The sequence below is a fragment of the Petaurus breviceps genome, unplaced genomic scaffold (assembly GCF_028583685.1).
Source record: "Petaurus breviceps papuanus isolate PSGF00001 unplaced genomic scaffold, PetGlider_PUasm1.0 90603, whole genome shotgun sequence".
In the NCBI taxonomy this organism is placed as follows: domain Eukaryota; kingdom Metazoa; phylum Chordata; class Mammalia; order Diprotodontia; family Petauridae; genus Petaurus; species Petaurus breviceps.
The window spans coordinates 1,736,167-1,760,352 of NW_027187284.1; the positions used below are offsets into that span (position 1 = coordinate 1,736,167).

A 24,186-nucleotide genomic window follows, 5' to 3' on the forward strand; every position below is an offset into this window, starting at 1 on the left:
TGTGTGTGTGTGTGTGTGTGTGTGTGTGTGTGTGTGTGTGTGTGTGTATTTAGAGAGAGTTGATGACCAATTCTTAATTTATATCTATAAAGAAGAATTATTAGCAAATTTGTTACTACAGGATTCTCATATGAAGAATCTAATGATAATTGAGTATTTCTTTAGTTAAGAAACAAGCTATCTTTTCATAAATTGTTACAAGAAAATATCGAGTGAGGCTTACACAAATATGAGAATCCAATTCATACCTGTAAAATTTAAGCATCTTATACATTAGTGACTAAAAATTAATTCAAACTATTGTATTGTCACAGTTGACAAAATCTAAATAAAGCTACTTGAAATTTTCTAAATCAATACCTATTTAGAAATGTCATACAAAGTTTGATCCTTGGTCCTATGGCACAAACACATATATAAGCAGATCAATTTCCTTTCCTTAGCCACTTCTTTCTATTTAAAAAAGTGGAAGCAGACATGATGCCTTTTAGTCAATAGTCAATGTAAATGAATATTTTAACTGTATAAATTGTAATTAGATCATTAATGAAAATGACATCTAGCTAGCAACAGTAAAATCAAGAAGTAGTCAGTCAACTTTAACCTCACTTTGTATTTTCAAGATTGAGATATGGATATTAAATTGGCATATTATTTTTTATCATTTTCAACATTAACATAAGAATACAGTATACTTTGGACTTTTTCAACTTAATATCATTTAGGAAAAAGAGCAAAAACTTATGCATAAGCCTACATTGACTTTTTCTTTGAGGTCTGAAAGGTTGCCTTCTTTTCTATATATTGCAAATTCAGGGCTTTGCAATATAGCTTCTGATCGAGTCATCCAGCTGTGAAGTTCAGTTGTATCAGCATCAAACCTGAGATGTGAAAACAAACAAAAAAACAAACAAACATAAAATCAAACATTATAATTCCTTGATTATTGGTCTAGTAAAACTGTTAGGAAAATTTACCAAAGTTCTCTTCTTACTTAGCCCTTACATCCCTTTATCATATTTATGTTGATGACTCATAGATTGTATATCCAGCCATAGTCTTTCTTCTGAGTTCCATTACTTTGTTGCTAACTGCCTTGTGAATATTTTGATCTAAATGCCCGTTAGGCATTTCAAACTCAAAATCTCCCAAACAGACTAACTTTCTCCCAATTTTTCCTCACCCCTAAATTCATCCTTCTTCTAAACTTTGCTCTTTCTGTTAATGACAGCACTCTCTAGTCACTCAGGTTTATAAACTCCTTGTCACCCTTAATTACTAACTTTTACTCATTTAACTTGACCAATGAATCTCAAAATCTTGTCATTTCTAGCCCTTCACTAGTTTTCATTCATTCCCCCTTTCCTCCATATATACAACCAAGGTTTAATTGTCTCTTGCCTGGACTTCAGCAATAGCCTCATAATTGTTCCACTTCCTAAATCTTACCCTCCTACAATCCATTCTTCAGAAACTGCAAAAGTGATTTTTCCCAAGTCACAGATCCAACCATGTCACTCCCTAATTTGATCGATTCCATTATTTCCTCATTACATCTAAGAATAAACATAAACTTGTTTGTTTAACATCTTAAACCCTTCCCCACATTGTCCTAATCTACTTTTCCTAGTGTTTTCCATGTACTAGCAGGCCAGTTGAACTTGTCTCCTCAACATTCTTCATATACAATATTCCATCTCTTGTTGTGTGCCTTTGCAGTGACTGTCCTCCATGCATGGAATGCATCTCTTCCTCAGTTCTATCTCTTAGAATTCCTCATATACTTTAAGGCTTAGGGCAGATACATTGTCCATTAAGACTTCTCCCTAGCTTTTCCAAAATCACCTTCTATTTACTTTGTATATGCTTCTATTTGTAAGTTATCTTCCTCATATGAATAAAAGCTTCTTGAAGACACTCTTTTACTTTTGGCTTTGTTTCCTCCAGAGCTTAGCATAATTAATACTATACAGAGACATTTAATTAATGCTTGTTGATTCATTGATTCATTCCATCAGTCACAATTTATTAAGGGCCTACTGTGGGTCAGGTGCTCTGCTAAGTACTGGGAATATAAAACGAAGCAAAAGCCAGTCCCTGCCCTTTTGGAACTCACAATCTAGGGAACATACAAACAACTGCAGACAAAGCAATCTGTACCCAAAATAAATAGGCAATAATTATCAGAGAGAAGACACTAGAGTTAAGAGGGGTTGGCGAAGGTTTTCTTTAAAAGACAGGATTTTAATTGTGAAAAGAAGGAAGGCTGGGAGGTCAGTAGTTGAGCAGAAGAGGGAGAATATTCCAGGCATGAGAAAAGTAAGCGATAATAAAGTTGAGAAGGAGGGTCTTCTCTGTGGAAGAGTCAGGAGGGCAGTGCCACTGTGTCAAAGAATGTGAGTTGAGGAGTAAAGTGTGAAAAGACTAGAAAGGTAGGAGGGGGCTTGAATGGGCTTTGAATGCCAAAGAGAACATTTTGTATTTGATTCTAGGGGCAATAGGGAGCTACTGGCATTTGCCTTCGAGCAAGAACTAAGTTCAAATCCTGTTTCTGTTATTTAATAATGCATACCATTGATGAAGTCATTTAATCTCTCTTGGGCTCATTTTCTTCATCTATGAAATGAAGGGGATGCATCTAAGGAGCCTTTGGTTTCCCTTCTAACTCCGAATCATGATTCTATGATCTGACAATCTCTAGCACTTGTCTGATCATTAATTTGGCATTTAATGTCATCCTGTCTTATTTTGTTTTTAAATGTTTCACCTGGTTTTTTTAAGCCTTTCAAAATAAGGGACCTTTCTCTATGCTTCTTTTATTATCTTCAATGAAATGGGTACAATGAAGATGAATGAATATCTACTTCCTGGTAGGGACACAAAATGGAGGAGGAGACATTTTCTCTGATTCCTTTGACCCCTAAAACTTCTCCAAAATAGAAATGATGCACCAAAAATAAACTCCACCTGTGTCCATGGTTTAGGGTACCCAGAAGTCAAAAGAATAAAAAATATAACCTTATGTCTACAATGAACTCACTCAGCCACCCTCCCCCACATCCCATGCTAACAGTAATGGGAATGAATTAACCACACCTACCAACAAAAAAACAACCCCAACACTTGGTTTCCTCTCCCTCTTTCCAGCGCAATAGACATCTTAACTGCTGGCTTTGGAAGTGTGCTTGGGCAAGGACAGAAAACCAGCACCTCTGCATCACCTTAGACTATAAAACACTATGAAGGGCATCATTCTGTGCTACAAAGTATCTCTGCCAGGTTCAGAAGGGAAAGAGGCAGGACATATATCTTAACTTGAAATGGAGCACAACACTACTTTCTACCCCACCCAGTTTCCCTTATACCACACCATAAAGACCCAGATTACAAAAGTTAACCCAGTAACAAGTGGCAGTTCTATGAACTTCCAAAGCCAGGTTAGAGAAGTGAGGAACAGAGAAAGTATGACAGGATAGCAGGAAACATACAGGGATTGTGTGCCATCCCACTAAGCCTGAGGGAAAATACTTAGCATTCAGACAAGGTAAGTCCATTCAAAAATCACTTAAGACAGAGAACTATGTACTATAAATTGTCCAAAACAGGAGTTGGCTGAGATACTTTGAGATTCAGTCACCATAAAACCATCAGAAGGGAGGGAGTTGGAGAGTCAGGAAGTGAGCAATAGGGGAACATAAAGGGAGAAAAAGATTGAAATTACCAGAGGAAGAAGAAAACTCAAAGACTTTGAACATAAGGAGATAAATCAACAGGGAAAACATTAACAACAGAAAGAAATCTGGCTTCTAGATAAATAAGTTCAGGCATCTATGAAGATAAATGAATGTTAGAAATAGATATAAGGTTTTAAAAAGTGATTTTTGTAATTTGAAAGGGCAGACAAAAGTTTTTATACTAACAGACATTTCATGAAATCATCAAATGTGAACCTTATGTACTCTGAAAATCTTATAAAGCACATACTTCCCTTTAAAGCACTCAGTTCTGTCTAATGCACAAATATAACTTCAATCACTAAAGTGACATTTGGACTTTATGAACATGTGGTGACTTTCTGTAGGTTATGCAAAGAATACCTTTCCAATGAATTAAGGCTAAATCAGTTTTCTAGAGACTTTGCCAGATACAATTGCTTCTCCACACTTCAAGCCTTTATTGGAGTTGCTGCCATGGTAACAGTTTCCACACTGAGTTGATGGAGATTTTAAGTAAAGCCTGATGACCAATTGGCATAAGGTTCTAACTGTGATTAGATATGAAAGCTGAAAGTTAAATTTCACCTGTGATACTTCTTTTACCTAGGTTTTTTCTTCCTTTTCCCCCTTCCCTCCCCATCTTTTTCTTTCTTTCAATAAATGTGGAGTAGATTTAAGCACAAAGCTATCATGAGTCCTTTCTTCTAAAGGTCGTCTAGAGAGCTATTACACAACTTTTAAGTTTTACAAACTCAATAAGGTGCATCAAACTATCTGGCCAGTTTCAGGAAACATTAAGTTTTCCAGGGAAAATAGCATCTCTTCCCATGTGCATGGATGAAATAGAATAGAAATAGATTCTGAAATAGAAGAGAAACTTAATTTAGACAAAGCACCATTGTCTTTTCACTGGCTGTTCTTATGTTTAAAGTTGCCCTCATTCAACTTTATTTAGCCTTGTGACTTCATGAGTCTCTTGGGCTATAACAAGTCCAGTCTTTGAATTTATGTGAGTCTACTACTGATGATATTCCTAAACTATTTTTCTTCTGTCCTTTAAAATCTTTGTTCTCCATATATCTTCCCAGAGGGACCATTGCTTCAAAAATAAATCCCTTCATAAGACTTTTCTACCTCAATGTACCCGACTTACTTCACAGGAACCATGTGTCATGGTCTTCACACAGTCATAGTATAGGAAGGGGCCTTAGGAGTTATCTAATCAATGCTTCCCTCTTATTTTGTAGATGAAGAAATTCAGGCTAGAGTGTCTAAGTGACTTGCCCAAGGTCAGAAAGTAAGTAAGGCTAGGATTTAACCCTAGCCCATTAGACCCCAAATCTAGTAATCTTTCTATTGTCCTGTGAAGCCCACTAGACCAGATATGATGGTAATCTCTCAGTAATCTTTTCTTTCTTTAGGGCTAATCTGTTTGGTAAAACTTTATATCCTTTGCCTATCATGCTACCACTGAATAAATAAATGAAAAGCGTTTATTTAGCACCTACCATGTGCAAAAATTGTGCTAAGTGATATTCCATGGACGCACATAGAAAAAGAAAGACAGTCCCTGCTTCCAAGGAGCTCCTATTCTAATAGGGGGAAACAAAACATAATAGGAAGTTTCAACTACAAGTTGGAGGGCTTAAGGATCCTTAGGGTACAGTAAAGCATATGACAATGCATTTTTAATATCATTTGCACTGATAAAACCATATGCATTTCTGATATAGAAACATTCAACAGTTCCAAGAACTTTGGTGATGAGCATTTCCCCCCAACTCCCACTTTCCACCTTCTCCCTTTAGTAATTACTACTGCTGGGGAAGACAGGAGATGAAGTACTTGCAGCTTCAGTTTCCAGGTTGCATCTCCACAAGCATCACCCCTATGATGGTTTGGGGGACTGGATGGAAGCCAGGCCTACCATTTGAGGCATCCATAGGTGTGGGGAACATATTCCTAGGGTTGTTGAGCTTGGAAGCTTTGGCTACATCCATTGGAGACTAAAAGGATATGGTTGCTGAGGTGGTGGGGATGGTTTGTATCACTTTTTAACTTCTGCTAAAAGGTCCCCACAACCTTCTATAGCCCAACTTGGATTATACATTTTCTAAAGAGCTCAAGATTATATAAGCAACATAAAAAATGTGATACTCTGCTCCCTTACCTCTTATTTGCATATGTTGTTTCCTATAATATCCTTCTCACATTCAGTACAGTATGATTTTATAGATAGATAAATATATATAGCTAGATAAATTTTATAGATATTTATATGCATATATACACACATCTATTTTGTATGTGTGTATATATGTATATGTATACATTTACATATAAAATTAGTTTTGAAAAGCACTTTATACTAGTTTGATTAATGGAGTATTTTGTTGATTTTATATTTTATACCTGAATTGCTGTTTATGTTTCTTTTTGACTTTATAAATTGACTTGATTTTTTTAAATCCAGTAAATTACATTGATTAGCTATTTTGACTTTATTGAGACATAACCTTGTATAGAGAATTGGTGGAATATGGACACTGTGACTCCTTGTTTTGAGTTAGACTCTTTTGTTAGTGGGTTGTATTATTATTATTATTATTATTATTATTATTATTATACCTCCAAAAAGTTACTCTTGTTAATAGAAAGGAAAAAAAATTACACAAGTGAAAGAGAGGTTAAGAATGGTCCCTTAAGAATCTTTAAAATAAAAAAAATGAAAACATAAATACATTTTAAAACAGACTGTATTCTTCAAATTTGAACAGACAACTGAATTAAAAATGAAATCCCTGAGGCCATAATGCTGCATTTAGCCTACACTAGAATATGGGATAGAAAATCAGATTGCTCTTTTGATTAATGGCCACTTACATTTCAAGAACACCAACAACAATAATAATAACTGATTTGAAATTATTTTCTGTTTTTCATGGTCAAACAGTTAGATGGAATTAAAATATAACTTGTCTGTGAGAATAAGGTATATTGGTATTTTGGTAACAAGCAGGGAAAATGCAACTAATAAGGTAAGTTCTTTGAGTCTTATTGATTTAATCTCTCTATAATTATATGTACTAGACAATTATTATTCAAATGAGGTTTAGAAGAGCTTAGATTACCCTCTAACACTAACGGCAAACTTTGAACTTTGCTCTTCTATTCATAAGACGAATGGGACAAAGGTTGAAATGTTGTGTTAGAGTTATCTAGTTACTAAGACAAATAGTAATATATCTTAACAATTTGCCATTATAGAGGTAGCAAATATATCACCCTCTTATGTGGCAAAATGAAAATTTTGATGAACATTATTATTTAATTGTGCCAATGCTTCAAGTAATCATATTAATAATATATGATATAATCAAAATACAAATAATAATACAAAGTAATCATAAGAATCCATGAAAATGAGAGGCGTATTCTCAAGAATCTATTGTAATAGGAACATGCAATATCACAGAAAAGAGATTACATTTTAAATTATGAGTATTTCTTCTGTGACCACAAAAACATAAAAGATACTTCTTATTGCCATCTTCATGATATGGAGATTTAGCATCTTTCATTTCACTGTGACTTAAATTATGCAATATGGTAAAGCCTTATTAATTCATACTTCATTAATTTGGGATTTCGTAAACAAATTAAAAATGTAAACAAAATAAGCATCAAATTATGTAGTTATTCAAAAGAATCGTCTTTGCCCCACTACAATCACAGAGTGCCTTGCATACACACATGTGGACATGCACTCTCTCTCTCTCTCTCTCTCTCTCTCTCTCCCTCTCTCTCTCTCTCTCTCTCTCCCTCTCTCTCTCCCTCTCTCTCACACACACACACTTTTTTTGGAGCGGGGGTGTATCTCAATTTATATACCAGAATTTATTAAGAAGAAATTTGTTTAAATTTTTTTTAATTTGTTTTTTTATTTTTATTTTTTTTCAAGGATAATTTCTTATTTTATTGGTGAAGCCAAATACAATGAAAAGCTCTTGTTTGTTTTTTAACCAAAATAAATAAATCAGATCTGTCAATGTGAAGAATCAAAATGATGATGAGGAGCAGTCACCAGTTTTTGCCTCTACCCCCCACCCCTCAGCTCCCACCTCCTGGCACCTTTTGCTTTGGCACAAGAAAGGATATATCAGAAAGCCTCAATCTTGTTTTAAAAAAAATTAAGGAGAAATATGAAAGGAAGGAAAAAATAAGTATTGGGAAGGAGAGATGGTGAGAAAACAAGCGAAAAGGGCATATCTAGGCTTATTTACCACATCAGGTGTCAGAGCAGCACAAACCTTATGGGCTGCTGAGTACAGAAGGAAAAAATTTCTGGAGAAATATTTGGAGACCTGGAGACCAAGGCCATCTCCAATAAAAAAAAGTCAGTATTCACATGATGTACATAACCTGGGGCTCTCTGCTCCAGATTTCACACTAAAGCAAAGCTATATATATATATATATATATATATATATATATGACAAAGGGCAGCAGTATGAAGGGCTTGGATACAGAAAGGGACACTGTTTTTGCCAATTCTGTGACACAGAGAATAGTCAGTGCTGAAGAAAAGGCAGAAGCAGCAGAGGCTGAAGCTGTCCCTGGTCACTAAAGCATGAGGGATTGGGGCATGCAGACCACATGCAAGAAGCCCAGGAGGGATCTCACAGAGGAAAATAAATGATGGACAACCATACCAGAGGAAAGAAACTGACTGGGCCACCTGCTTTGGATTTTGGGACTGCCTCAAGCTGGACTTATCCTCTCTCCTCTTGAGCTAGGCAGCCAAAGGCATCCATCTTCCTGCTATGGCCAGGTACCATGCAGGTCCCACTTAGAGAAGAACACTGCAAAATTCAGCTCTTGGGAACTACATAAAGGCTTTCTATCTGGTACGGTTATGGGGCCTTGGAACTGTGATGACAGCAGTACTCCATTCCCTTTCTGTTAAGTACATTTCCTTCAAATTTTATATAAGAAAAAAATATAAATCCAGGTTAATCACCTTCTGTGTGAATAGGATGGTCCTGAGTGTGTAAATCAGAACAGATTTGATAGATATGGTAACATTCTATCTCTTTTTAGAAGGGATTTGGAGCCACTCAAAAAAAGAAAAAAAAATGATCAAAGACCATTTGCAAAGATTTAAAAGAATCCAAACTTTTTTCTGACTTTACTATTTCTAACAGTGACAGCACATTGCACAATTTCCTCCATTCAAAATCTTGCCATTTGTGTTCAGATTTTGCCTGTCCTTTCCTCTTTTATAGAATTAGGCATCATCTTTTATGGTCTACCACACATTTGTTTTTGCTGTTCAGTTGTGTCCAACTCTTCCTGATTCCACAGAGCATACTGTACATGGGGTATTCTTGGCAAAGATAATGGAGTGGTTTCCCATTTCTTCCTCTAATAAATTAAGGCAAAGAGAATTAAGTGATTGGCTCAGGGTCCCACAGCTAGTATATGTCTGAGTGTGGATTAGAACTTCCTGACTCCAGACATAGAATTCTACCCACTGAGTTACCTGGTTGCTTCCCACTCCCCCCATATATACATGCAAACATACATAATACATATATACTTTAAAGATTCTTATGTTATTACAATTAAATTTTCATATGATTTTTTTCTATTTATGCATTTTTAGGTTTTAGAGCATCAACCACAAAATATATTTTTGAGGTAGACAAAAAATAATTCGATCAGATTATGCTGCAACACTTCTTTTAATAGCACTGAAAATTGTCTAACTTTTCCTAAAATATATCTAGATTGCTTTTATTTCCAATTAGACCTATGGGGAAAATTTAAAATATTTTTCTCAATTAAATAGTGCTTTAACAATTATTCAGTATTTCATAAAAGAAGGTACTTTTAAAGTGAATATAAAATTATTCTTATTTGTATACATAGATATGACATCATGTTTTCATGTTAACATCCAAAAAGAAAATCAAGCAAATAATAGCAGAAATGCATATATGGAGATAGAAACAAAGTGAGAGAGAAATTTATCTTATTAAACGCAGAACTTTAAAATACTTTTATAAAGTTACTTAGTGTCAATTTCATCAGCTTAAGGGTAGAATAAAAGCAAAATTTCTCTTCTTAATTCAGATCAATTAATGAAAAATGTTTAATGAAAAAAGAAGTGAAGACAAACTTGGGAAAAAGTGACTATAACTCAAAAATCTGTGATAAATTAGTAAATTGACTACAATCAGATATTTTATAGGGCAGCAATTCTCAAATTTTTTGGTCGCAGGTCCCTTTTACAATCTCAAAAAATATTTAAGACCCTCCAAAGACCTTTGGCTTATGTAAGTTACATGTATCTAAGTTTTTAGATTAGTAATTCATATATCTTGGTATTATCATGAAAATAGTTGTGACTTCATGGTCCTGCTGAAAAGCATCTTAGTGACCCTGATGGGTCATTTATTTCAAACCACACTTAGAGAACTACCATTCTAGGCCATGGAGTTCTATGAAGTAAGATTTGAAAATTCTCCCCATTATCTGAAGTCTTTCTTCTTCCCCAGTCCCAGCCTCAACCTACAGTTTGCTGCCTACTTTTCCCAACTTAACATCATATTAGATTCTGGATTTGAATTTCTTCCAGTAAGTGTTCTGGGTGAGTAAAGGAAGAAGACAGTAAAGGAATAAAAAAGGATAGGAGAAACAGGAATTTCCAGGTCCCAGACTTAGGACTCCTTCATTGTTGCCCATTTAAATATTCAGTATACTAGGATTCCTCATAGCAAAGAATATGGTCCTGTGAGTAGACAGATATATAATAGATAGATAAATTGATGGATAGAAATTAAAAGCTTGAGAAATACTGACTTTAGAAAAACTTGATTTCAAAGAGTTCAGAATGAAGATGCCATAGTCACAGATGATTGAATAAAAACGAAATCCTGAAAATAAAAACCAAAATATGGCCATAATGATTAAGAAGAGAAGCAACAAGGATGGAGGGAAGAAGTATTTACTAAATGCCTACTATATGGCGATGCTGGGTAGCACTGTGGATAGAGTGCCAGCCCTAGAGTTAGGAGGAACTGAGTTCAAATATGGTCTCAGACACTTTCTATTTGTGTGACCCTGGGCAAGTCACTTAACTCTATTTGCCTCAGTTTTCTCATCTGGAAAAGGAAACTAGTCCAGTATCTTTTCTATGAAAATCCCAAGTGGAATCATGAAGAGTCAGACATGACTAACAAACAGAATAACTAATCTAAGCCAGGCGCTATGCTGTGTTTTCCAAACATTACCTCATTTGGTCATCTAAGGATACAAAATGTAGTAATGAATATATAGAAAAGAGAAGAATGAATCTAAAATAACAGTAAGACTCTATCCAGGTAAGGACAACAGGACTAAAAGTCAGATTGAGATGAATCTTGCAAAATATAATTCTAAGGATAATAAAAATGTGGATTTTTAAAATACTTCCTCAGCCCATGAAGAACAAAGGAAAAACAAGTCTGCTTTTTTTAACATAGATGCTATCACATTAATACTAGAAGTGCTTTATGCAGTGCTTTAAAGTATTAAAAGTGCTTTTTAAAAAAAAAATCCAGTTATATAGAGAGTAAAAGTAGAGACTTATTTTAAAGTGGAAGAATCTTAGGCCCAGAGAGTTTAAGTGACAGTCTGATTGCCAGTAATTTCTAAATAAGAGAGTAGAATTCCCAAAAACATATTTTTCTTCCCTAAGAATGGTCTTCAAGGGGTGGCTAGGTGGCATAGTGAATAGAGCACCAGCCCTGGAGTCAGGAGGACCTGAGTTCAAATCCGGCATCACACACTTAACACATTTACTAGCCATGTGGCCTTGAGCAAGTCACTTAACCCCAATTGCCCTACCCTCCCCCCTCCAAAAAGCAAAAAAAAAAAAAAAAAGAAAAACACAAAAGAATGGTCTTCAATATTGAAATTATATAACAAACATGTCTATAAGAAAATTGAAGTCCATGATAGACAGTAAAACAAACAAAGAAACAACTGTAGGCACATAATTTTAAATACGTTTAAATCTCAAATCTCTGAGATAATTGTGGGTGTAGTAGAATGAACAGAGGACTTTGAACGAGAATAATAATAATTAATTAATAAAAAAGTAACTAGAATGTATATAGTAGTATTTTAAGGTTTTCAAAGTGCTTTACAATTACTACCCTCACAACAATGCTGGGAGGAGGATGGTATTAATATCATTATTCTACAGATTAGGAAATTAAGGGAAATAGAGGCTGTGACTTGCTGAGTCATATAGCTACTAAGTATCTAACATTGGATTTGAACCCAGGTCTTTGCTCTAGGTCTGGCACTTATCAAGTGCCACCTCACTTCCTCTAAGCCCTTTATTTACCACTAATTCATTGTGCGTCCTTGAGAAAGCCACTTATTCTTTCTATGTAACACTTCATTTTGTCCCAGGGCACTGAAGGAATTGGTACTAGAAGACAAAATTCAGATAGATGCGAAGATTTTCCAGGGAAAAATGTAGACTCCAGAAAATAGATTTGTGAGCTTGAGGTTGATTAATTCTTGGAAAATTCTTGGGGGTTATTTATAGAATAGATTATTTGTCAGCACTCAGAGACCTGGTGATTACTGAGTATTCACATGGGATAATAAAGAATGATTCATACCAAACTCATTTATTTTCCTCCTCCCTGTTTCAGAGATTTGCCCGAGGCACTGAGAGTGATGTGCCCAAGGTCATTCACTCAGCCTGCATGCCACAGGTAGGGCTTGAACCCAGATTTTCCTAACACTAAGGCTGACCAGTCCAGCCATCTCATGGTACCTTTTGCAATGTGTGAAAGTAATCTTAAACTTCATTTACAAACACACATTATCCAAAAAAAGGAGCAGTAACCATCCCCCTGAGAACTATACTGGAGAGAACAAATGTGGAATATAGCATTCAAGACAAGACACCATGTTTTAATGAACCAATCATTGAACATCTGATTTGTTTGAGATTAGAAAAAGATTATAAGGCTATATATTGTCAGTTTACTTATTTAACTTATAGGCAGAGTACATCACACAAAATGCCAGGCTGGATGAGTCAAAATTCAGAATTAAGGTTCCTGGGAGAATATTAACTATTTCAGATATGCAGAAAATACTACTCTGATGGCAGAAAGTGAAGAAGAATTAAGAAGCTTCTTGATGACACTGGAAAAGGAGGGTATGAAAATTGGCTTGAAACAACATGAAAAGAAAAAGAATAACCTTAACATCATAGAAACTGATTCCATCACTTCCTGGAAAATAAAGGAAAAAGAAATGGAACCAGTGACAGATTTTATATTTCTGGACTCAAAGATTATTGTAGATGCCAGTGACTGCAGTCATGAAATTATAAGACCCTAGCTCCTTGGAAGGAAAGATTCAATAAATGTGGACAGCATACTAAAAAGCAGAGATATCACCTTGCTGATAAAGGTCTGTATAGTTAAAGCTATGGTTTTTCCAGTAGTAATATATGGCTGTGAGAGTTGAATTATAAGGAAAGCTGAGAATTGATGTTTTTGAAATGTGGTGTTGGATAAGACTTTTGAGAGTCCTTTGGATATGTAGGAGATCAAATCAGTTCAATAATTAAAGAAATTAATTCAGACTGTTCATTGGAAGATCAAATACTTGAGTTGAAGCTTAAATATTTTGGCCACATTGTGAGACATCAGGACTTTTTGGAAAATATTCTGACATTAGGAATATTGAAGGCAAAAGAAGGGACCAGCAGAGGATGAGAGGAATAGATTATGTCATGGAAGCAACAAACAAGAGTTTGGACAGACTTCAGGAGACAGTGGAGTACAGAAGGGCCTGGCATGCTATGGTCCATGGGGCCATGAAGAGTTAGACACAACTGAATGACTAAACAACAAGAAGTGACATACTGGAGGATCTGCAGAGATAGGTCAATGAAATAGTGAAGGAGATTTAAATCATGTGATGAAACTGGAGAAGTTGTACCTGAGAAAGGTAAGATTTTCAAGGACAATCAAGGAATCATAGAATCTGAGACATGAAGAGAACATTAATAGTCATCTTGTTGAATAACCTTATTTTAAAAATGACAAAACTCAAGACCAGAGAAGTTAAATGACCATCTCGGCATCACCAAGTGAGGTAATGGCAGACCCTAGAATTGTTTAGCAATTCTTAACCATATTTAAACAGAAAGAAACAAATTAATGTCTTGTGTGATTACAAAGAAAAGAGATTGTCTTAATAAGACTTTGGAGGGAGGTAGATATTAGTTCAATATAAAAATAAAAACTATTTAAACTTCAAAAATAGAACATGCTGCCTTGTGGTATACTGATTTTTCTGTCACTAGAAGTATACAAACAGAGATGTTTGTCTGTCTATCAAAAACAAAATTCTTACTGGGTGTTCAAATTAAATAACTTCCAAGTTCCTCTTTATCTCTTAGGTTCTATAGTTATTTTTGTTTCTTTTTTTTACTAACCATTATTTTACCTTGAAAAGAAATGGATATATTAAAGTTGTTATATATCATTTTAATTAACAAAATTGGGAAATAATTAGTTTCAAAATGCTTTCTTCCAGGTGTTAAAATGTTAGTAGAGAATTTATTCATTACTTCTTTTAAGATTATTCTGGGGCAGCTAGGTGGGGCAGTGGATAGAACAGTAGCCCTGGAGTCAGAAAGACCTGAGTTCAAATCTGCCCTCATACACTTATTAGCTGTGTGACCCTGGGCAAGTCACTTAACCTAAATTATTTAAAAAAAAAAAAGAAAAGATTATTCTGAAAAAATTCTTAGGTGGGGAGGAAAACAACAGTTGTATTTTCCCCCTAATTAAAGAACTATGGTAGCTCTTATGAAAAAGAATAATTGATTTAGAGAAGAATGAGACGTAAGAAAGCATATAAGACAACTACTTCATTTTATAGATAAGAAAACTAAAGCCTAGCAAAACAAAGTGACTTGCTGAACATAATGCTGAGTAGGGAATAGGGATTTGGATCCAGGTCTCCGGAGTCTAACATCCTACATAGCACTGTATCAATACAGCTAAATAGTAAAGAATATACACAGAAAATACATTATTCTAATAGCTGGAGGTAAAATTCTATGAAACTGCAGACTCCAAAAGGCATATCTTTCAGTTAAAATAAAGTTCTCATTGGATTAGAAAGGTAGGAAAGAAATTCTTCTTCAAATAGTTTAATAAAAGGATTAACTTCTTTCCTAAGTGAGAAATGAAATTATGTCATAGTAATGCATCTATGAACAGAAACTATGACATGGACATAACATCTTCATTCGTTTTAAAATAAGATTTCCTATTTATTATAAATGAAAGAACAGAAAGGAAAAGTCCCAGATGTTCTTGTAGAAGCAAATGTTGAGCCCTAGATGGAGCACTTCCCTTTTACTTCATCCCACTTAAAATGCTTGGGTTCACTTTCCCTAGATTTTCTCTACAATGATACTAGGGTGAAAAAATGGATTATTCATGGACATCCCTCATAATGGAAATATAAGATGCACAAAGATATAGATAAACTATTATTAAATAGAAATATTATTAAAACATCTATAGATGAACTAAACACCCTTGGACATTCTGACTCAATTTAATACAGAGAATCCCTTGATAAAAATATATTAATAATTTTGGGACACACACCACACACTTAAGACAAATTATCTGGGACTTGTTCTTACATAAAAATAGAATTCTATGCACTTTATTATGCATTTTTTTTACCTTTCCCCCCCATTTTTCTCCAATCCTTACCTTTTCCCACTAATATGTGGACTTTGCCTTTTTATAAATTAATCTAAGAATCCCTGTTCCATGTCAACTACCACAAATTTTCCAGAAGTAATGTAAGAAATTGAAATATTTTAAAAGGCCATTTTTTTTTAGAAAAAACATAATTCAAAATTAAAAAAAGAGATGGATACTTTTGTGCTTATATATAGTACCATGTATATAGACCCCTTTATTCCTTATTCATGTAGCTCTCGCTCAAATTTACCCTTGCAAGTTGGGTCCCCAGAGTGTAGCTGCCTTCTGCAGTTCTAGTTATAAGCCTTGAGGAAGTTACTTCTCAACCATAACCCAGAAACACTACTGGTGTGTTTCCCATTAATAATTTGGCAGCAGCCACAATCAGCTTATAGTAATGACATTTACTTTGAAGGCAAAGTAAAAACAAGTGCTACAAAAAGTGTCCACCAAAATCTGAAATTTCTTCCCCCACAAAAACACAAATTATCACCCAGGGGAAGAATGACCTTGGAGTAAAACGTTAGGAAGGATACCCCTGTGGCAAAGGCAACTCACATTTCCTGGCACTATGGACCTGAAAGTCCTTTCTTTATAGTACTCTAGTACTAGGTTCTCCTTGCCTTCCCTCCATAGCCTTACTCATATTTGCCAGGAATTACACTCCTTGAAACTATCTTCCTTCTCTTCATTCTCTCTCTTTTCATTCATATTTGCATAGAGTGTTTAGCTCTGCTTTCTATTGTATGTATGCAGTGTCTTCTTCTAGTACAGTAGTTCTAATTACATGGATTATGGAAATGAAGAAGAGGGAGGAGAAATTACTCTCCTAACTTGCTGCTTTCTAGTACAGGAACTTGGATATCTTCCATAACTATATACAATTCTTAAACATAAACTGTGGAACGATTTGCTTTAATGTATATACTTATTATTTTAATAAAAATGATAATAAATAGTATTTATATAGCACCTACTATGTGAAAGGTACTTTACTATACCCTTCCTATTCTAAATACTTTTAAAAATATTCTCATTTGATCTTCACAATAACCCTACAAGGCAAGATATCTATTGTCATCCCCATTTTACAGATGAGGAAACTGGGGTAAACAGAAATTAAATGATTTTTCCAATCACACAGCTAGTAAATGCCTGAGGTTGCATTTGCACTGAAGTGTTCCTGACTCCAGGCCCAGTTGTCTATCCATTGTGCCACCTAGATGTATCTATCTAACCACCTATCCCCAATGGACCTGAAATTCTTAGCCCATCACTGGATATTTCCTAGTTACTATGAATTTTCTTTTCATCTTGACCAAAGGGCTGTAGATCTCTTGAGGTGACTAAAAAACTTTTTCAAATATTGTTGTGGAGATGTAGAAGTTACTGACACTTCTTTTACACTGTTTCTATGCAACTTGTGATTCTATTCTGGGCCTCCTGCAATTACCTTAACTTTTCCATGGCTACTAAAAGTGCATAGGAAACAACGAGAGCACAGACATATTGTTTAGAATATTTTTGGTATAGTGTCATGGCTTTAATGATATTCAGTATGCATTATGGAGATATTTGTGCAAGTGAAGATTCACTCCAACCACAATTCCTGTTGTAACCATTTAAATCATTTATCCAAAGAAGTGCCCATTTATCTCTACATTTATTTTCTGTTTTTAAACTAGTTCTCTTTTTCTATGATAAAAAAAAATCTTTTCACCAATCCCATCAAATCCTATGGACGTTTATTTTTTAATAGCTTTGGGTATAGAATCTTGTTAAAGTTTTTTTTTCTTTGTTTTGTTTTCACAGTCTAAATAAATCAACCTCCATAAAACTCCTGCTCTGATTTCCTCATTATGATGTGGAATTGAATCTGAGCTCTTAATGTATATGCCCTTACAAGTCCATACTCTGGCAGGTTCTATCAAGATGGACAATCTTCAAGTTTGGGTCATTCTACATCAGTTATCTGGCCAGAAGGTGATGATTATTTGTCTGTTTGCTTGTTTATTTGCTATTGAAACAAAGGGTAAAGACAAAGACACATGCAAAAGTGTCTTCAATTCAATGTCTCTCCCTTTCATTTCCAAACTAAAATAGAAGATTGGTGGAAAAGGGATCAGAGATATATGTACTTCTTAGAAGATGTCCTCTGAATTTGATATATGTGTATATTTTGTAGAATGAGGTTCACACACATGCAAAATAAAAAAACCCAAATAAATTTCTTCTTCTCTATCTTAAGAAAATTGACTATAAACTTCATTGGTACCACACAAACATGCAAATTCCATGACAACTCCACAGAAAGAATCTAGGTTAATAGAAAATTGCTATATGAGATCTATAAGACATATTCATAGCCCAAAGAGAATTTGAGCATTGATTCTGTGGCCAGGCCAGAGAGACTTTCTCAGAGTTAGGTCCAGTCCTTAGACATTTCCTCTCATTTGTACTTCTAAAGATTGAGTAAAGACACTGGGTACAGACTTCTAGAGATTGGGTAAACAAAACATTTCTTAGCTGCCATTTCCTTTCTGGGATTTTAGATTGCATTTTGGCCCTTCCTTTACAACAACCTCTTCATTCTATCACATAGCTAAAGATTTTATGTGTTCTTTTTTGTTTTGGCTAACAGTACATTGTTCCCCTAACTTCTTTCACTTTTACCCAACACTCAGCACAGTGCAGTGCCTTGCCTATGGAGGTCACTTAATAAATGTTGAATTTATCTGCTGAATCAGTAGTTAGAATCCCAAGTAGCATCATTAGAAGAAAAATATACAAAGAGGTGATGAGGTAGTAACAAAGAAAAGAAAATAAAGTTCAATAATCTGCCCCACTTTTGAGGTAGCCTAGCAATGAGATATTTCTCTATTTCCAGATCTTAGCTGGGACCTCTGTGGAAAATTCCATTTTGGATGTCAACTTCAGGGAGAAGATTCTGAGTCCCCAAGAAAAGGCTGCTTCTGCTTCTTAGCTTGGCCATGGATCTTATCATCTACAGAAGCTTTCAAAACACCCCTCCCAACAACTTTGGTCTTGGTGGGAAGCAATTCAAAGTTTAAATGCTCTTGGTGTAAATGCTGATTGATTTTAAAAGACATTTTAATGCTTTTATGTGTTGAGTCTTTAAAGTCTGAGTGACTTCCAGCAGGGGTTCAGAAGCTGTTCTGTGCAATGATAGAAGTGATCTTAATCTGATATACAACTATTACCACTTCTCTAGCTTTTCTCAGTAGATTCAATAACTTTCCATTCAAAAGCAACTTCTATCTTCATATATACACCCAATCAATTTTTCATTTTTCAGGTCTTTTAGTTGTTTTTGGTTTTCTGTGAGGTAGCTAAGGGATTATTACCACAAGTAATTTACAGCACTGTATGTTCCTAATTGGGGCAACTCTCACAATAAAAAAATAAAAGTAATATTTCTACTTCTGTTTCAGTAACTATTATATATGGATATATGGGGGGAGGGTGGCAATGAGGACTATGCAGAAAATGGAAACCATACTGTATAAGTGTATCTATCCCTATTCAATTAATACAAATACAGAAGGCTCTATTGATTTTGTCCTCAATCATTTTAAAGGAGCAGGATGCTTTGAGCATTAGATGAACACAGACAATAACACATAAGGAATATTTTTTGACAGTGAAAGATTAAATAATGCCTCTTCAACCATGTATAAATGCAGCAAGCATCTTTGGAACCAATCAGCACACCAGTAAAGTAGTCAGTATTCAGAAGTTTCTAGACTTGGCAACACTTTAAGGAAGCAAAGCCTTGTATTTGTGCCAGAGGATAAAAAAGAAGGAGGCAGTAAATCAAGATGAAGTGTTACACTCCATCCCTACCACTTTACTGATCATATTATTGGTGACTGCACTATATTCAGCCAGAATCATGGAGGGAAAGACAGCAAATATAATAATGACAAATACAGATGCAAAGAGATAGGCAACCAAGGGAGCAAGAGGCTTCATAGAAGCATAAGAACAATACCACACATGGAATAAAGGCCTTTCAATAATCAGAAGTAATGAATTTACCCTTTTGCAACATATGAGCCTTACCACTGTTGTACTCTAAATTTGTACCCATTATGCCACAGACGGTATTTGTGGGACAGTGTGTCTGCAGGTTTTGCTTTTTTTTTAATTGTCTCTGCTATATGCTCAATAAATCTACTTTCTAAAAACTACTTAAACCTGGCTGATAACCAATGGAGAACTTATCATTGTGGTGAGGGGGAGGGGTGGTGGTGTTTACTGATGGGCACTATTAGAAATTCTATCCTCTTAGGTTTGCCTCCTAAGGGGGCAAAGTATTGAGCCATCCTCAGAGCACCTTGGCAACTAATGCAAGTAAAAGTAGGGGATGTAGCCCTAGAAAGTGTGTTATGTAAAAATAAAATGAGTGACCTTTGGATATTCAGGTGGACAACAATTAGCACAGTGGCTGGTTTTAGCTTTAAAAATATTTATGACGTAATCCAATCCAAAAAGCTTTTTAAAAATCACCTATGATATGCAAGACACTATTGTAGATGCTTGGGATAAAAAACAAATAAAGTTAAATGAAAAACAATGTCTAGGGGCAGCTAGGTGGCGCGGTGCCGGAGTCGGAGTCAGTAGGATCTGGGTTCGGATCCAGCCTCAGACATTTAACACACACACAATAAAAAACCTAGCCGCGCAACCTTGGGCAAGTTACTTAACCCCAATTGCCCTCCAAAAGGCAAAAAAACCAAATAAACAATGTCTACCTTTCAGTGAGTGTACATATATTCAACTTAAGCCACGACATCTCCATACTTCAGTTTCTTTAAGAAAACAAATATAAAAATACTAGACAATTACAAAATATTTCAAAAAGTATGTAAAAAGCAAATAATTAACTATGTAATTAATCTAATTTGTTGTTCTAAAAAAAATATAGTTCGTTCTATAGCCTTTTTCCATCATGTTTATTTTTAACCTAGTTTCATCCTTGCTTTTAATTATATCTTTAGTCCAAATTCTAAAACAGTATAAGCTCAATGCATATGTTATATATAACATGTATATATCCATATATAAACATGTTATATACATTTTGTATACATATAAATATCACTTTAATAAATATGATTATAAAACACTCGGGTCAAAAACATTTTTTTAAATGATAGGCAACACTGCAATTGCTTTAAAAAATTAGTCCAAGGGGGTGGCTAGGTGGTGCAGTGAATAGAGCACTGGCCCTGGAATCAGGAGGACCTGGGTTGGGATGCTGCCTCAGACACTTATCACCAAAAATATCCGTGTGACCTTGGGCAAATCACTTAACCCCAATTGGCCTCCAAAAAGCAAAAAAAAAAAAAGGGGGGGGGGAATTAGTCCAAGATGCCAAAATACAAGTGTAAATCTTTTTAATAAACTTGGTTCTTAGCTCTTTTGCTTCTCAGGAAATCATTTTATAGCTATCATTTAATTTTAAAGAAAAGAAACAACATGGCAAAATTATTTAAAATAAAAATAGTTGAAAAATTTTAAAAATCATATTAAAATTTCTTATTCCATAATTAGCAAGAGGAGAAGAAAAAAATAAACTTCAAACCCTTTTTTAACATACCAATTAAGAAAACTGTTTTGCTTCATTATGTGTATTTGTTTACCAAAAATTTGGTATGATTGTGATGCGCTACTATTGTGCAATAAGAAATAACAAAGGGTAGCTTTATTTATTTTTTATTTATTTTTGTTTTTTCTTGGAGGGGGGAAGGTAGGGCAATTGGGGTTAAGTGACTTGACCAGCTAGTTTTATTGTGTGTATGTTAAGGGTCTAAGGCCGGATTTGAACTCAGGTCCTCCTAATTCCAGGGCCAGTCCTCTATTCACTGCAAAACTTAGCTGCCCAGTGATTTGACTATTTTTTTCTTTTTTGATGTTGTTCTTGTTTGTTTTGCTCTTTGGAGGGGGGAACGCAGGGCAATTGGGGTTTAGTGACTTGCCTAAGGTCACACAACCAGTTTTTTTTTCTGTGTGTGTGTCTCAAGTATCTGAGGCCGACTTTGAACTCAGGTCCTCCTAACTCCAGGGTTGGTCCTCTAGTCACTGTGCCATCTAGCCACCCCAAAGGGTAATTTTAGAAAAGCCTGGAAAGTCTGATGTGAACTGATGGCAAAGTGAAGAGATCAAAAAGAGGAGAATATTATATGCAGTAATAGAAATACTGCAAAGTTGATCAACTGTGAAAAATTTAACCATTCTGATCAAGGCAATCACCTAAAATAGTCCAAAGAACCTATTATAAAAAATGCCATCCACCTCCAAAAAGAGAACTGATGTTCTCTGAGTGCAGATCAAAGTATACTTTTTAAACTTTATTTTTTCTTGGAATTTTTTATGTGTTGCCATCCACAACATAGCTAATATAGAAACAGGTATTACATGACACATTTATGATCAATATATTGCATTCTCAAGAGATAGGTGAGAAGTAGGTGGAAGAAAGTTTTAAATTTTAAAAATAAATGTTAAAAAATTTAAATGTAATTTTGTAATATGTAGTAAAATGAATATTTTTAAACACCTACTATGTGACAGGTACTATGGTAGACTATGTCATAAACAAAAAAAAAGTTTCTACAGGTAAGGAATTTATATTGTCTCAGAAGAGATAACTGCTGTCTATGAATTAAAAAATTAAAAAAAAAGAAATGGGAATGTTTTATCAGATATATTCTATTTTCTTACAGGTTTCACCTTGGTGTAGGAAATAGCTCTGCAACCCTAACCAGGGATGCTGGGAGTGGTAGTCCTGGAGGGAGTGTTGGCCCCTCCAACTCTACAATACACAAGGGATAACCCCTCTCTCTTTCTGCCACCTCAGCATTATCTGTGTGGAAGAATTAAACTAGTCCGAGAGAGATTTGAGGAGTTGAGTAGTTTGATTCCTTTTGGTTTGCAGCTTTGAGATGGAAGATAGAAGAGGTCATCCCCCCTATAGGTTTCCAAATGAAAAGACTGTGGGAAGACATAAAAGAAGCAGACAGTCTCCATCATGTTCCTGTCCCTAGCTTACTACACTAGGACTTCAAAGCATTTTCCCTTGGTTGAATTCTCTATTAGATGATCTGAATTACATCACTCTTCATAACACAGCTTTTTTCACTCTGTTTTGTGAAGTACATATTCTCCTATGTATACCTTTTATGATTTCTGTTTTGCTTCTGATTTCTATAAGTGGATTTTCTTTGAAAATTGCTATGTATGTGTTATTGTAGGACTGGTATTTGCTGGGAAGGAATTCAAGTCCTTGGATATAAAGCTTGGGGCCTTTCTTCCTATCAATAATGAAACAATGACCAAAAGTTAACATAAACCTGATCATATCTCCTGGAATGATAATATTTAAGGGAACAGAGAGATATAGTTCTTGCATTATATGTCCTCTCTCTGGGGAGAGCAAAATGGTGAAGCCTCTGTCCTCCACAACTTTCTGCTTTCTCTACTGAAAGAAAATAAAGTCTACTCTAGAGAGTAGTGGGGGGAGAAGAGGCTAGAGATGTCTATTCTGCCTCTCTTTGAGCTGTACCCTCATGCTACATATGGGGGAACAGCCCATAACACATAGGGCCTCATAACACATGAAACTTTTTGACATAAAAATGAAATTACTTTGTAGATTTTATCATATTTAAGTCAATCAGCTAGTCAATTATCATTTATTAAGGACTTACTATGTACCATGTATTGTGCTAAGCATTGGGGACACAAGGAAAGGCAAAAATACGGAAAAATGCTCTAAATCACTAATAATTAGGTAAACATAAATTAATACAAATCTGAGGTACCATTTCTTATTCATTAGATTGGATAAGAAGATAAAAAAGGAAAATGGAAAATGCTGGACAGAATGTGTGAAAATAGGTATGTTGGTGAAGTTATGAATTAGTCCAACCATTCTTGCAAGCAGTTTGGAAAATGTCAAAAATGCTATTAAACCATACAGTCCTTTTACATGGTGAAACTCCTAATACCTGAAAGAAACCAAAGAGGAAAAGAATCCAAATAGATAAAATAAAATTGGAGTTCTTTTTTTTTTAAAGCAATTGGGATTAAGTAACTTGCTCAAGGTTACACGGCCAGGTGTTTCTGGGTGGATGATAAGCGTCTGAGCCCGGATTTGGTCCCCCAGGTCATCCCGACACTAGGGCCGGTGCTCTTACTCGCTGTGCTCTCTGGCCACCCCTAATTGGAGTTCTTTTTGTTGTGGCAAATGATTAGAAATTCAGAAGATGTCTATCACTTGGGGAAGGGTTGAACAAATTATGATATATAAAAATTATGAAATACTGCTACGCTATAAAGGAATGGTGAAGGTAATGATTTCATAACAACCTGGGAGGACTTGTATGAATTGACACAAAGAGAAATAAGCAGAACCAAGATAACAATTTAAGCAGTTAAAGCAGTATTATAAAGATAACCAACTTTGAAATACTTAGTAACTTTGATTAACACAATGACTAACTGCAATTTCAAAACTCATAAGAAAACATGCTTTTCACTTCTAGAAAGAGAACTGAGTGAAGTTTGAAGCATATTTTCTTCCATTGTTCTCTCTCTCTCTCTCTCTCTCTCTCTCTCTCTCTCTCTCTCTCTCT

The 24,186-nt window shown here is 35.0% G+C and overlaps 1 protein-coding gene across 8 annotated transcripts in view; it reads right to left on the reverse strand.

Moving 5' to 3' along the window:
- DMD (dystrophin) overlaps positions 1–24,186 on the reverse strand; it is a 2,504,498-nt gene that overhangs the window by 1,599,567 nt on the left and 880,745 nt on the right. For all 8 annotated transcript variants that reach the window (XM_069063824.1, XM_069063827.1, XM_069063826.1 and 5 more), the window contains one exon: positions 758–881. In XM_069063824.1, the coding sequence (XP_068919925.1) occupies positions 758–881 (124 nt within the window). The remainder of the gene's footprint in view (positions 1–757; positions 882–24,186) is intronic.